The 12,583-nt window shown below is 33.5% G+C and overlaps 1 protein-coding gene across 5 annotated transcripts in view; it reads right to left on the reverse strand.

The window, feature by feature from the left end:
• Positions 1–12,583, reverse strand: part of LOC145245740 (carnosine N-methyltransferase-like) — a 380,463-nt gene that overhangs the window by 150,738 nt on the left and 217,142 nt on the right. Inside the window, exon 7 of one of the 5 annotated variants that reach the window (XM_080107337.1) lies at positions 8,231–8,365. The exons of the other annotated variants lie outside the window; for them this stretch is intronic. Coding sequence (XP_079963463.1) covers positions 8,331–8,365 — 35 coding nt within the window. The 3' untranslated portion in view covers positions 8,231–8,330. Of the gene's footprint in view, positions 1–8,230; positions 8,366–12,583 lie in introns of those variants that run through there. 5 annotated transcript variants of the gene reach the window in all.

Consider the following 12,583-nt stretch of genomic DNA (forward strand, 5'->3'; position numbering starts at 1 on the left):
TGAAAATGTTTTTTTAAACTATTTACTTTATTTGGACTACAGTTTTCATTTTCAGTGTTATTCGTACAACGTTTCAGCCGATGTAACCTCCAACCTTTTCCAGGTGTATCTTGTCAAATTCAGAAATCTCTTTGGAATTTCTAACAAAAACTTTTATTTAATCTATGGAGGTAGCATGCTCTTGTTCTGTCAGCCATAACTGGATAGAAGTCCTAAGTAATTTGCAATTGTATTCTGAGAGTTACCTGCACTAAGGATTGAACCTTCAATCTCCAGAAGAGTGTCACTTATAACTGAATAATACCAAGTACTTTATTCACAATGCCATAAATCCTTGAAACAGAAATTTTTTTTTTTTTTTACCTTAAATGTTACTGACCAAGGACGGACAGACAAGGTCTTTAATAGAGAGGTGTAACTATATCTAAACATGCTATTATTTTCAAACTGAAACACGACACACCAATATGCAAGAAGTGCATTTTCTGGAAAAGTGCAGATGAACTGAAAAATGCAATTATTGCAACATATTTGCAAATCAGTGGGGGATGCCCTTTTCTCTACCCTGCAACCTCTCTCCCACAGAAGAGACGTTGCGAGCCTTTCCTTGTTTTATCGTTATTTCCATGGCAGGTGCTCGTCTGAACTCCAATCTCTGGTCCCCCCCTCACCAATCTTTCACGAAAAACACCTGTCTAACTGAATCCACTGTGAAAAATTTCCCCCACTCTTTATCTGTGCTAAATCAAAACGTGGATTCCATGAACAAAGTTTCTTTCTTAGAACTGCACGTCTGTGGAACTCTGTTCCGTCTGCCTGCTTCCCACCGGACTACAACTTGGATGTGTTCAAGTCCAACGTTAACAAATTCCTAATAAACCGCCCCCTTAAGTAAACACTTCATCAAATCTCCACACTAACGTAATGCACTTGCAATAAACCTTATCCCTGAGTGGCTTCCGGGCCTTGATAAGTGGTGACCACTGTGTAAAAAAAAAAAAAAATCATTATATTGCTTCCCCTTTTGCTTATTAGAAGCAAACTCACTTCTGTGAGTTTGAATGTCGACATTCTTTTAAAACTTTTAAGTCAGATATGATTATCAAAAACTGAGAAGGCAAACTAGTGTCTTGTCACAAAGATGGTTTGGTCCATTTGTTCCACTTAGCACAACAAAATCAGACAGAAACACTAAATTATATATATATATATATATATATATATATATATATATATATATACTTATGATTACTTCATTTAATCACATAAATTAATATACGAAGATATAATTTTATGCATAATTTTTACAGTATTTACTTCAACAGTGCTCAATACATAGGTAGAGCTAGGTAGTAAGTTATGAAAATATATATGGCAATTAAGCTACACAGAATATTCCGTGCTTTATTCTCTCGCTTATGCCTGACAAATTCTCAAAAGATTGAAATGCAGAATATTCTGTGTAGCTTAACTGCCATATATATTTTCATAACTTCCTATATATACTTATCAAGGACACTCTAGGATAAGGGTTAAATGTTAGGTAGATGCTGAGACATGGCCATAGTGGAACTTAGATAAGGCTAGATTATCTAAGAAGATGGTTCAACAGGAATTTATTCATATTAGATTTGAAGAAGACCACGTTATAGTCAGCAGGGAAGCAGATCTCCAGTATTGCATTCCACAGATGGACAGTTCTAGGAAAAAAACTCTGCCCATGAAATTTTCATTTAGTTTTAGGCACAGATAGAAAGTGAGGAACGTTGTTGCGGTTGTTGTAGTTAGGCGAGTATTTGTTGCAAGTGTTTTACAGGAAAGATTTGAGCTTAATAAAGCATCTTCCATCAACGTGATGATAGAGCAGAGACAGATTGGCAACATTTCTTCTATGAGGAATTAGGAAGACGAAAAGGTCATTGCCTACTAAATTTCAAAGACAGTTTTGCTTCCCGCCAAAGTAGGAAAGGTTACTCTTAGGAGATCCACCCTAGATATGGCAACAGTACTCCAACTTGGGACGTATTTGACTCTTGCACAGGCAGAGGATTGCGTTTGGAGTGAGATGCTTTCTGGGGTGGTAAAACAATCCTACCAGTTTTCTAGTGATTTTAGCAATGGATCTGATGTAGGTTTTTCATTTCAGGTCAAGGTTAAAGAATGCAGAGAAAATATTTATCAAAGAAGAGTACAGAGTCAGAAATCAGACAATTGCAGTTTCAATAGACGTGTATGTGGAACATTTTTTTTTTTTTTAAATCAAACTTAGCCTACTCTTAGACCGCCAACCAAACAAGTTTATTGTTCTCATCTTGGTTGTGTTTTACCACAACGTTTCAGCTGATCTAACCTCTGATGTGAATCAGTGCATTTTTTTTTTTATTACATAAACAAGGTACATTGCTACTTTGATGTAGGGGGTTACTATCAGGGACATAATCTACAGGAGTACTATGTGGGAAGTTGGGCAGCAAGATGTCGGTTTACGTTACACTTGAACTTCTGCATGTCAGTAAAGTTGGGGAAGCAGGAACCCAGAAGGGAATTCCAAAGTCTTACGGTTCTGGAGAAGAAACTACTGGAGTAGAAGGCTCTCTTACATCTAGGGATCTCTACTGTGAAGGAGTGTGATTTAGGTGCTTGTCGGGTTTGTCGGGGTTATTTACGTTGAGGGGGTACGAGTGTTTGCAGTTCGGAGCATTCACCGTTAAAGTACTTGTAGAACAGGCACAGGGATGCTACATTTCGTTGATGGGACAAAGGCTGAAGCTTAGATCACAGTTCAGGACCTCTTAGGTTGGCGACTCTTTTGAACCTTGTCTAGGAGCGAGCCCAAATATGACAACAATACTTCATACATTATTCTTGTTATTTGGATTCATTGGACTGCTGTTCTCATCTTGAGTGATTTTCACAACGTTTCAAGCAATTTAACCTTCAACCTTCTTCAGGTGTAGTTTGTCGAACTCGAGAATTTGGATGGAATAGAAGGCTGGAGGTTACATCAACCGAAACATTGTGAAAATCACTTAAGATGAAAACAGTAGTCCGATGAATCCAAAAAATCCAAATGATCAATTCTTATTTCAAAAATTCAGAGACTCCTATTATATTCTTCAATCTAAAATATGTCATCCATCTTGCCGAGTTTTATTTTTAGGTGACTATTTAAAAATGTTTCATATTAGATTTCATTTGGGCTAGACTAAGTAATTTTAAAAGTAAACTGTAACAACGTACATTATTATATTGCCAATAAACATAAACACAGTATAGCAATAACAAATGAAAATTACCTAGAATTGACGTTTGATTGGATAGCTTAAATGCTATCTGGATATGACCTTAAATCCAACAAGATTACTTTCTATGTTAGATATGAAAATAAAATATTTTTTATAAAAAAACATCTTTTATAATTTATCAAATCTCCAATACTAATGATTACTACGATACTATCCCATTGATTACTGTACACACGATGACCCTTATCCCCGAGTGGCTTCCGGGCCTTGATAAGTAGTGACCTCCATGTAAAAAAAATATATATATTATATGCAAATTTTTTTAGGTACTATTTATTAAACATTAATCAAATATCGATTGAATATTAACTAAATTTTGATTGAAATAAAAATTGCAATTGTGAAGACAAATATTTAAAAATCCTATTTTAAAAAATAATTTAATTATAAAATCAAATGTACCAGAATGCATTTTTATTTCTTTGCATTCAAGTCAGCTTTCTCAATTTTTCATTAGTTAGAAAATAAAAATGAATTACTTTGTGATTTTTCAAAATTTTAAATGGATTTATGAAAAAAATCATTAAAACTATGATTTTCTACTCAATTAAAATCATGAAAGTTTCGGAAGTCATTTACACCTAATAATGGGGATTAAAACAACATTCATATCTAAACAAAATTAGTCATAATTTTGTAACAATTTGATTTATATATTTTATGAAAGGATAGCATAATAATTAAATTTAAATAGCCCTTCTTTTTAAAAATACTAATTTAGCTCAAAACAAACAAAAATTAATAATAAAATAAAAGTAAATAGACTCAATGCCAGATAGGTAAATCTAGTCTCATATAATCGTCTGAAAACTCATCCGTATTAGCTGGTAATTCGATCTTTTTGCATTTTTTTTTTTTTTGGCTAATTTTGATTTCAATTGTAAGAGAGAAAATAAAATTTTGATTTATTGTCAGAGCAAAATAAAAAAAAATTATTTGTTTTTAGAATGGTTACAAAATATTTAAAAACTCGTGATAAAAACTCGTTTTTCAAGTGCACTTTTCCACGAGATACACATCTTATATATTGAACTTGAGAAATAAATTGATTTTAATATCTTATTAATGTTTATTTTAAGCGATCTTTAAGGCAAATATTTTTTCCCATTCTCTCTTTTAACACTGATTTCATAAATTTGTTTTGCTTTTTGAATTTTTACAGACTTTTACACTTCTTTCATTTTTTTTGTTACTAATTTGAAACCAAGTATTGCATATGGCTGCTGGCCAAAAGATTGATTAAATTTCCCACCTGAACTGCTGGCTTCACCTAATGACCAGAAATATAGCCACTTCTTTTCATATTCACCAGACGATTTTTATCAAGTGTTTCAAGTGAAATACGCTATTTACAGAGATAACCAGTATCAGAAAACCTTCTCCAAATCCAACCAAAAGAAAACGCTGCTGAATCCAACCAAGAGAAAACACTGCCAGATCCATCGCAAAATGCAGGAATCCATCCAAAAATAAAAATGCTAACGAATCCATCCAGAAATAATGCTCACAAATCCATCCAATAGAAAGTGCTCCTGAATCCACTCAAAAGAAAATATTTTTAAATCAATACTTGAATCAGCTGTTGTATTTGTTTTATTATAATATTCTGAACCGCAGAAAGTACAGATTTATTGCAAATTCGATAGCTGGGGTTAAGGGGATAGTCATAACAAAACATCCTGCTCAAGTTATGGTTTTTGGTATCATGGTTTCCAATGGAAAGAAAATGCCTATAAAATTCTACAAAAATGATAAGATCAATGTTAATATTTACTACAAGACGTCTGGTATTGCCAAAGAGTGCATTTCAATCTAAATAATTCATCTCAGTAAAATAGGAATTATAAAAAAAAAATAAAAGTGAACACATCATTTTGATTATTTTTAAATATTCACAAAATTAGAATTTAAAAAAATTGTGAAGTTTATTTCAATATTAGATTAAGACCATGCTCAATTAATGTAAAAAAAAAAAAAAAAAAAATTAACAACTCATTTCAGGAAAATGTATGAAGAATGAATAGGGTTGTCTCGCATTACCTGGTTGTAAAATATGCTTAGATATTTTTAATTCATGGAGATTGTATTTAAGCAGAGCCAATTCTCTGTTGAATATTATATTGTACCTAATACTTAGTTCTGATTTCAAAAGATTTAAAAAAAAAAAAAATGACTTAGGTGCCATCAGCTGGAATTGAAACTAAAACATTTAGCACTCTAGGTGCATTTGTTATTGTTTGAGCTATCCACAGATAGAGGTGAAAGATTTAAAATTAAACCATGATAAGCTATGTGCATGCGCAAAAGTAACAGAAATATGTCGGCAAGTTGAAATGAACATTTTTGCATTCCAACTTGCCGACATATTTCTGTACATGTTATTCATCCATCCAAACAAAGATTTTACTTGTTATAAACCATCCTTTATGTATGATTACGATTTCCTGTTAATTTCAGTGTTATGTGACCGGTAATTTAAGCGTTTATCGGTTAAATATTTACACACAGACACACACACGTTTTATTTATATTAACTTGCAGGCCTACTCGATGTTGGTTGGGGACAAAAATGTGACTTATCTCTATTAAAACTCCTATCTCTATCCATCTCTCTATATTTATTTCCCTAACTCCCTCTTTTTCCTCTGCCCAGTTAATTCCTTTTGAGCTGGACACACACACACAAGATTATTTGATAAGCTTTCATAAATTATATTCAATAAATGTGGTGTCAAATGCCTCAGCTGTAAACTTTCATAGTTTGTCAAGCTAAAAGTAAAAAAAACTACAAAACAAGCACCCACAAAGTTGGTATATTTTTGATCAGTATTGTGCTAGATCATATTTAAAATTTAGTAAAAAAAATTGGGGGGGGGGGAGGGCTCTATTGTACTAAAAGACTGCTCACACTTGAGAGTATCCTGTACAAAGCCACAATTCGCTCATGCATGGAGTATTGTTGCCACATCTGGATTGGTGCATCTACCACTAGCTGCTCTCTTTTGAATAGGGTCCAAAAAAGAGTCTTCAATCTAATAGGTCCACTTTGTCAACTAGACTCCAACCGCTGTCCCATCGCTGCAATGTTGCAGTTCTCTGTCTATTTTACAAGTATTTTAATGGAATATGCTCTGATGAACTCGTTGCATTTGTGTCCCCTCGATGTACATATCTTTGGCAATCCCGCTTACAAACAAAATCACACCCCTTCACTGTTGAGGTCCCTAAATGCCAGAATGCTTTCTACTCTAATAGTGTCTTCCTTCGAACAGCTTGACTTTGGAATTCCCTTTCTGCTACTTGCTTTCCTGACTTCTGATATGCCGAAGTTTAAATGTAATGTAAACAAACATGTTGTTAATCTTTCCTTGGCATGGTCCCAAATAGTAGCCCCTTACGTCCCAGTGGTGATATGTTAGAGGTGAACATGGGTATAAAAAAATAAAATAAAATAAAAAAACAAAAAAAAAGCTATTTTCTTTTTTCTTAAGATATAAATTGTGTTTCTATATACAAACATATTTGATATTCAGCATTGCCTATTGTTGAACATAATAAAACTTAGGGAAAAGGTATGAAGATGTTCATTCTGCTTAGTTTTCTAAAAAGAATGATGTGCCGCCTTCAAACTAAATGGTAACAAGGTAGCGCTTAGCAGGACACAAAGTGACACAAACTCTTTCCCTTACTGTCAGACATTTTGATTTTCGTTATTATTATTATCATTGGCAATTTATTTGTGGCCGTATTAAATTCAAAACGGAGACAGAAAACACATCACAACTCATCTCGATTGTCTAAGGTTTCTCTGTACAGGGGTTTGTCAGAATAAGATGGCATGAGGATACTTTTTCCATAGAAGTAAACCATGACCAAATATTCAAAATCACATTATTCTCTGCCCAAATAGGATCTCCTCACTATGGCTAACCCACATTAGATTTTACAAGGAATGGTGCACCTTCTCCAAGTGATGTTACCTCAAGAGTAACAGCACGAAACTGGATATTCCACCAGACTAGATAAATTATTATCCTGGAATCCAGTAAGACCATGAGACCAACATGAAAATATACTACAACGTATAAAAATGGTTAATTGGGGAGAGGAAAATTATGTTCTCAATTTCTTTACTAACTCAGTGTTTGAGAGATAAAGAACTTTAATGGAACGTTCGAATATCTACGTATCTCATATAGAGTTCAAGTGTTAGACCCAGGTTGTGGGACCCTTGACTTCTGAGAACTTCGACTGAAGTAAAATAGAGAAAACCTGAATTCCTACTAGACACTGTCCTCGAGTGTCTAAGGTCACTCTGTACAGGGATTTGTCAGAACAACCTGGCATGAGGATACTTTTTCCATAGAAGTAAACCCGGACTAAATATTCAAATCACATCGTATTCGCTGCACAAATAAGATCTCCTCGCTATGGCTAACTCACATTAGCTTTTACGAGGAATGGTACACCTTCTCTAAATGATGTTACTTCAAGTAAGAGTACGAAGCTGGACACTCCACCAGAATAGATGAATTCTTGTCCTGGAATCCAGTGAGATCAAAAGACTAAAAGAAAGATATACTGCAACATATTAAAATATTCAATTGGAGAGAGGGAAATTATAATCTCAACATTTTCACTAACTCAAGTGTTTGCAAGATAAAGACCCTTAATAGAAAATTCAAATATCCATGTATTTCATGTGTCAGCCCAAGGAAGGGGACTTCTTGATTTCTGAGAACTTCAACCGAAGTAAAATTAAAAATTAAAAAAAGAGTAATAAACTAATAATCAAAAATTTATTTAAATCAACAATCTAATAGCATGAATTAAAATAAATCAGTTTACGGACTGTGCTCTCTCTCTCTCTCTCTCTATATATATATATATATATATATTTCAGAATGTGAGAGATTATATATAATTATTTCCACAGCCCAAAGAACGCTGCAACCCACAAGAGCCATGCCAGCCAACGGACCGGAAGTCTAAGACTCGAGTTTCGCCCTCATTTGGGCTCATCAGTCAGACATGTCCGCACCCTACTTCAAAAAAGTAATCTGAAATTAATAAAAAAAGATTAAAAAATCAAGATAAAAAAAATCTAATAACTTTTAATAAAAACATTCGAATCTCAAACTTAGTTTACAAATGCATTTTATTTGTTTTTCAATTTTTTGCAAATGTTGTTATACTATAAGGTCCACATAAGAGTTTGAATAAGAGAGGTTTCTTGATCACATGTCGTTTTAATAAAAAAAAACTAATTACAAAAAAAATTAAAAATAAAATAAAGGTTAAATCTTTTGAAACACTTTTTCTCTGACGATGGATATTTTATTATCCGAAATTAATAAGAAAGTCAAGTAAAAAAAAAATCTTATGACTTAATAAAAATATTTGCATCTTAAACATTGTTTACAAAGGCATTTTCTGATTTTCAAAGTTTTTAACATTTTAAAAGATGCTTTCAAAAAACTTTTGCCAATTTTATCAAAAAAACATTTTTTAAACACATAAGGCCCAATTTACAAAAAAAAAAAAAAAAACACACATAATAAAAATGGAAGTAAAGACTACCGGGAAATGCCGGGTAGGTATAGTTAGTATATATATAACTTTTACACCCCTCCTCCAAAGAATAAAACCCTTCACCCAATAAAACTAGGCATCAATTTTTAGAATCTGGTACTGATTTTGTTTTTTTAAACTTTGAAGCTATTATTTTTGGAAAATTTTGAATCTGACATGTGGACCACTTTCACCATAGTTGTCCGAGACTGATATAAAAAAACTTTCCATCAATCTGAGAAATACAAACGTTAAGTAAACAAGGAAAAGGAGAAAAGACGAAGGAGGGAGGAGAGAAAGAAGGATGGTTAGAGGAAGGTGTGTGATGTCTGTCGTCTTTTAGAGCAATCTGTCAGTTCTGATTTTATTAGGATTGATCAGGCAACATTGTCAGCTCAACAAAAGATGATCACCATTGCAGCCAAACAAGACAGACTGGGGGGGGGATGAGGGTGAAGCGGAGTCTCCTCAAGCCCTGCATGCTCTCCACGCACAATCACCACCGCCACCACATCTCTCGCTTTAAATAGCCCCGCCTCCAATGCTTGACAATCTAAGAACACTTTTCTTTTCCATTCATTGGAAAGAGTTTTACAGATGTAATACATTTTCTGTTCACAATTGGCTTCGCCCAGATGGTTTTAATCGGACACAACTCCAGTAGACTTTTATTTCAGCCACTTAGAGTTATCAGGAAATTTATGAAGCAGGGAGACAGGTGTAACTGAATCAGGCTCAACAAGAGAGTTGAATCAAGAGGAGATACTTTTCCGGGGTTCAGGTGTGCCTAGAAGGCACCAAAAGTAGGACAAAGATATTGCCAAAAAAAAATAAAATAAATCTTTAGAAATGTTGTGATGTTTATCAAGTCTGCACCATATGCATCCGTATTGTTCACATCATTTGCAGATTTCAAACTGTTATCCTCATCTTTATTGTTGTCATTTTCATAAGATTTTGGCCACTGTGCCTTCCAGTCTTCTTTTACAGTAAATTATTTAAAGAAACAATAGATAATAGTTTGTTTTTTTTAGATATGTAATGCCTTAAAGACAAGTTTAGATTAGATAACCTCAGAGAAAGATCAAATCTAGTCATTATCAGAAGATGTAATTTACAATCAGATTAAGCATACTCTCTGCAGAGAGCTTCACCATATGATTAAGAACAGAATTTTAATCCATTGAATCTTCGCCATGCCGATACATGTGTGGATTAACAAGGCTGTAGTTTTTTTTTTTGTTGTTTTTTTTTGCAGAGAGGCTTTGCTATTATTACATATATGGTGCTTGTAGGATACTGACCCGGCTCAATATTGTTTAACTAGGGTGTCAACGTGATTATGCCAGATATGTTGGTTTGGTCACATTGAATCTATCTATTTATCAGGTCGAGCTCCTTGCCCAGACCAATGTGACTCTTTCTCTCTCTCTCTAGATTTTATGTATACTAAAATTAAATCCAACTAAATGTACATTTATGTGCTCCTGCTAATTAACTATTCAGGCATGTCGTTTTGGGCGATCTGCTGGCCCTACACTCTGAAAATATGTTAATATTTATTGCGATATTGTTTAAATAAACAATAAAACAAATTTAGTCACAACTTTCAGCAGAGAGTTTATTTTAGGCAAATATTTTTTTTTGTTTCATACCTGAAAAAAAAAAAATATTTGTTAAAAATATTGTATTGATTTCATTCTTGCTTGTTTATATGTAGATTTGTCTATTTGGGGGATATTAGATTTATAAACACAAGTTCTATTACAAACGATGGTAGACAATTACTTGTTGCTATTTTATCCTAAAATGGAAGAGATTGTGGGCTCATACCTGTCTCAGTGGAACCAATTCCATAGTTTGCAACCACTTTCATTTTTTCAATGTGGTTATGTGCTACATACATCTCGCTATATTGTCTAAAGTAAATTTTTCTGAGATCATCAGATCTAAGTTTGCCTTTAAAATTAATATTACACATCCATTGTATCATTTTCATATTATTTCTTTCCATGCAATGCATATCCTCAACCCTAACTAATAAGAATTCACTTCCATGTATCATTATACTGCATACACAGTTTCAGAATTAAATAATCACATTTAAATGTCCATACATTTTTACAGTAAGAAAAAAAAAAAAACAATTTTATCAATCAACTTTACAGAACTTATATGTATTACATATAAGGGACTCTACATTAATAGCGATTAAGTCAGCTAGCATGAATTTTGACAACGATCATACCGGGTGCATTAAGTTAGCCCAAATCAGTAAAACAGAATTGTGCCCAGGGATGAGTTATGTAAAGTTGAGTTAGCAGGTGACATGATAAACAAAACAGATATGAGTCGAGATGGCAAATGATATTACGTTTTTCAAGTTGGGAGAAGCATGTTTTTTTCAAATCCATCTCTCTGTGGAAGCTGTGCGACTGAGACACTGCGAATAATGTAGAAATCAGAGTACTGCCTCAATATCTCTGTCCATGTGCGCGATTCATTTTAGTAAATTAGAAAGTTGAATAAATAATTACCTGAGATAACATTAGTCTCTCTCTCCTGAGTCTATCCTTTCTAAATAAAACCTTGAAGAAAACTTAGTGAATGTCTGTTGCAATATTTTTTATATAGATGAGGGTAGTATTAAAGAATATTCAAAGGTTCTCCTTATAGGTATTGGTGACTGGAACTGACCAATGAAATGGAGCTGCATTCTGCTAACAACCAATCAGAAACCTTAATTTCTCCATAAAAATATTGGATCATTTAAAATTTGTGCACATAAATTCCTGAATTTAGAATTTCCACACAAGAAAGATTTTTGCTCTTTGTCTGCAAAATTTTAAAGCCAAAGGTTAGATCAGCTACCCACTAAAAACTCTTTCTCATTTTAAGGACTTGTACAGATTAGCTACCCATTGGAAACTCTTTTGAAACTAAACATGGCTTTCAAGTCACAAGTCTCCTTGTGTCTCTTTCTTCATGAAAAAGAGCTGATTTCTATAGTAACCACTAGACAAAACAGCGACGATTGAAAGAAATGATCATAAAAAAAAGAGTCCCAATATAAACACATCAAAAATGTACGAAGAATTTATTTTATTATTGAATACTAGCAAAGATACTAGCGCTTTGCTGTATGCTCGGTTACTAGCAAAGCAGGAACCTTAGTGTACAGCAAAGTTCCGAACATCATCACGTCATGTTTGGTCATGATCAGTCCAGTGGTGTGGGCTGTACAAGCATAACATAGTCAATGACCGTGACCTTTACCTTTAAAAATGGTGTACACCATTCATAGGTGGGGGACCATCATCATGCCAGGTTTGGTCATGATTGGTCCAGTGGTGTGCACAGGAATGTTACTACTTATATATAAGAATCGATTTGGGCATCAGAAAATAGTCACAGACTTTTCTTGTTCTGATACCCCCAAAAGTTCTGATTTTTCCGATTCCCAATTCCGATTAATCGTTCTAATACTAGTTCCACTGCTTTGTACACAAAACGTTTGATGAGGACAAGTAACTATGAATATTTAATGTTTCTTGTTAAATGTCTTGAAGAAGGTGAACAGATATGAATTGAGATGTGTTCTTTTTTTTGGGGGGGGGGGTTAAGGATTTGTAACAATTCAAACCATTTATAAAATGATCACGTGTTTCCTTTTTTTTATCTTTTTGTTTGTTTGTTTATCTGCATTA

The sequence above is a fragment of the Euprymna scolopes genome, chromosome 23 (genome assembly GCF_053919585.1).
Source record: "Euprymna scolopes isolate OS-2025 chromosome 23, ASM5391958v1, whole genome shotgun sequence".
Taxonomy (NCBI): Eukaryota; Metazoa; Mollusca; class Cephalopoda; order Sepiida; family Sepiolidae; genus Euprymna; species Euprymna scolopes.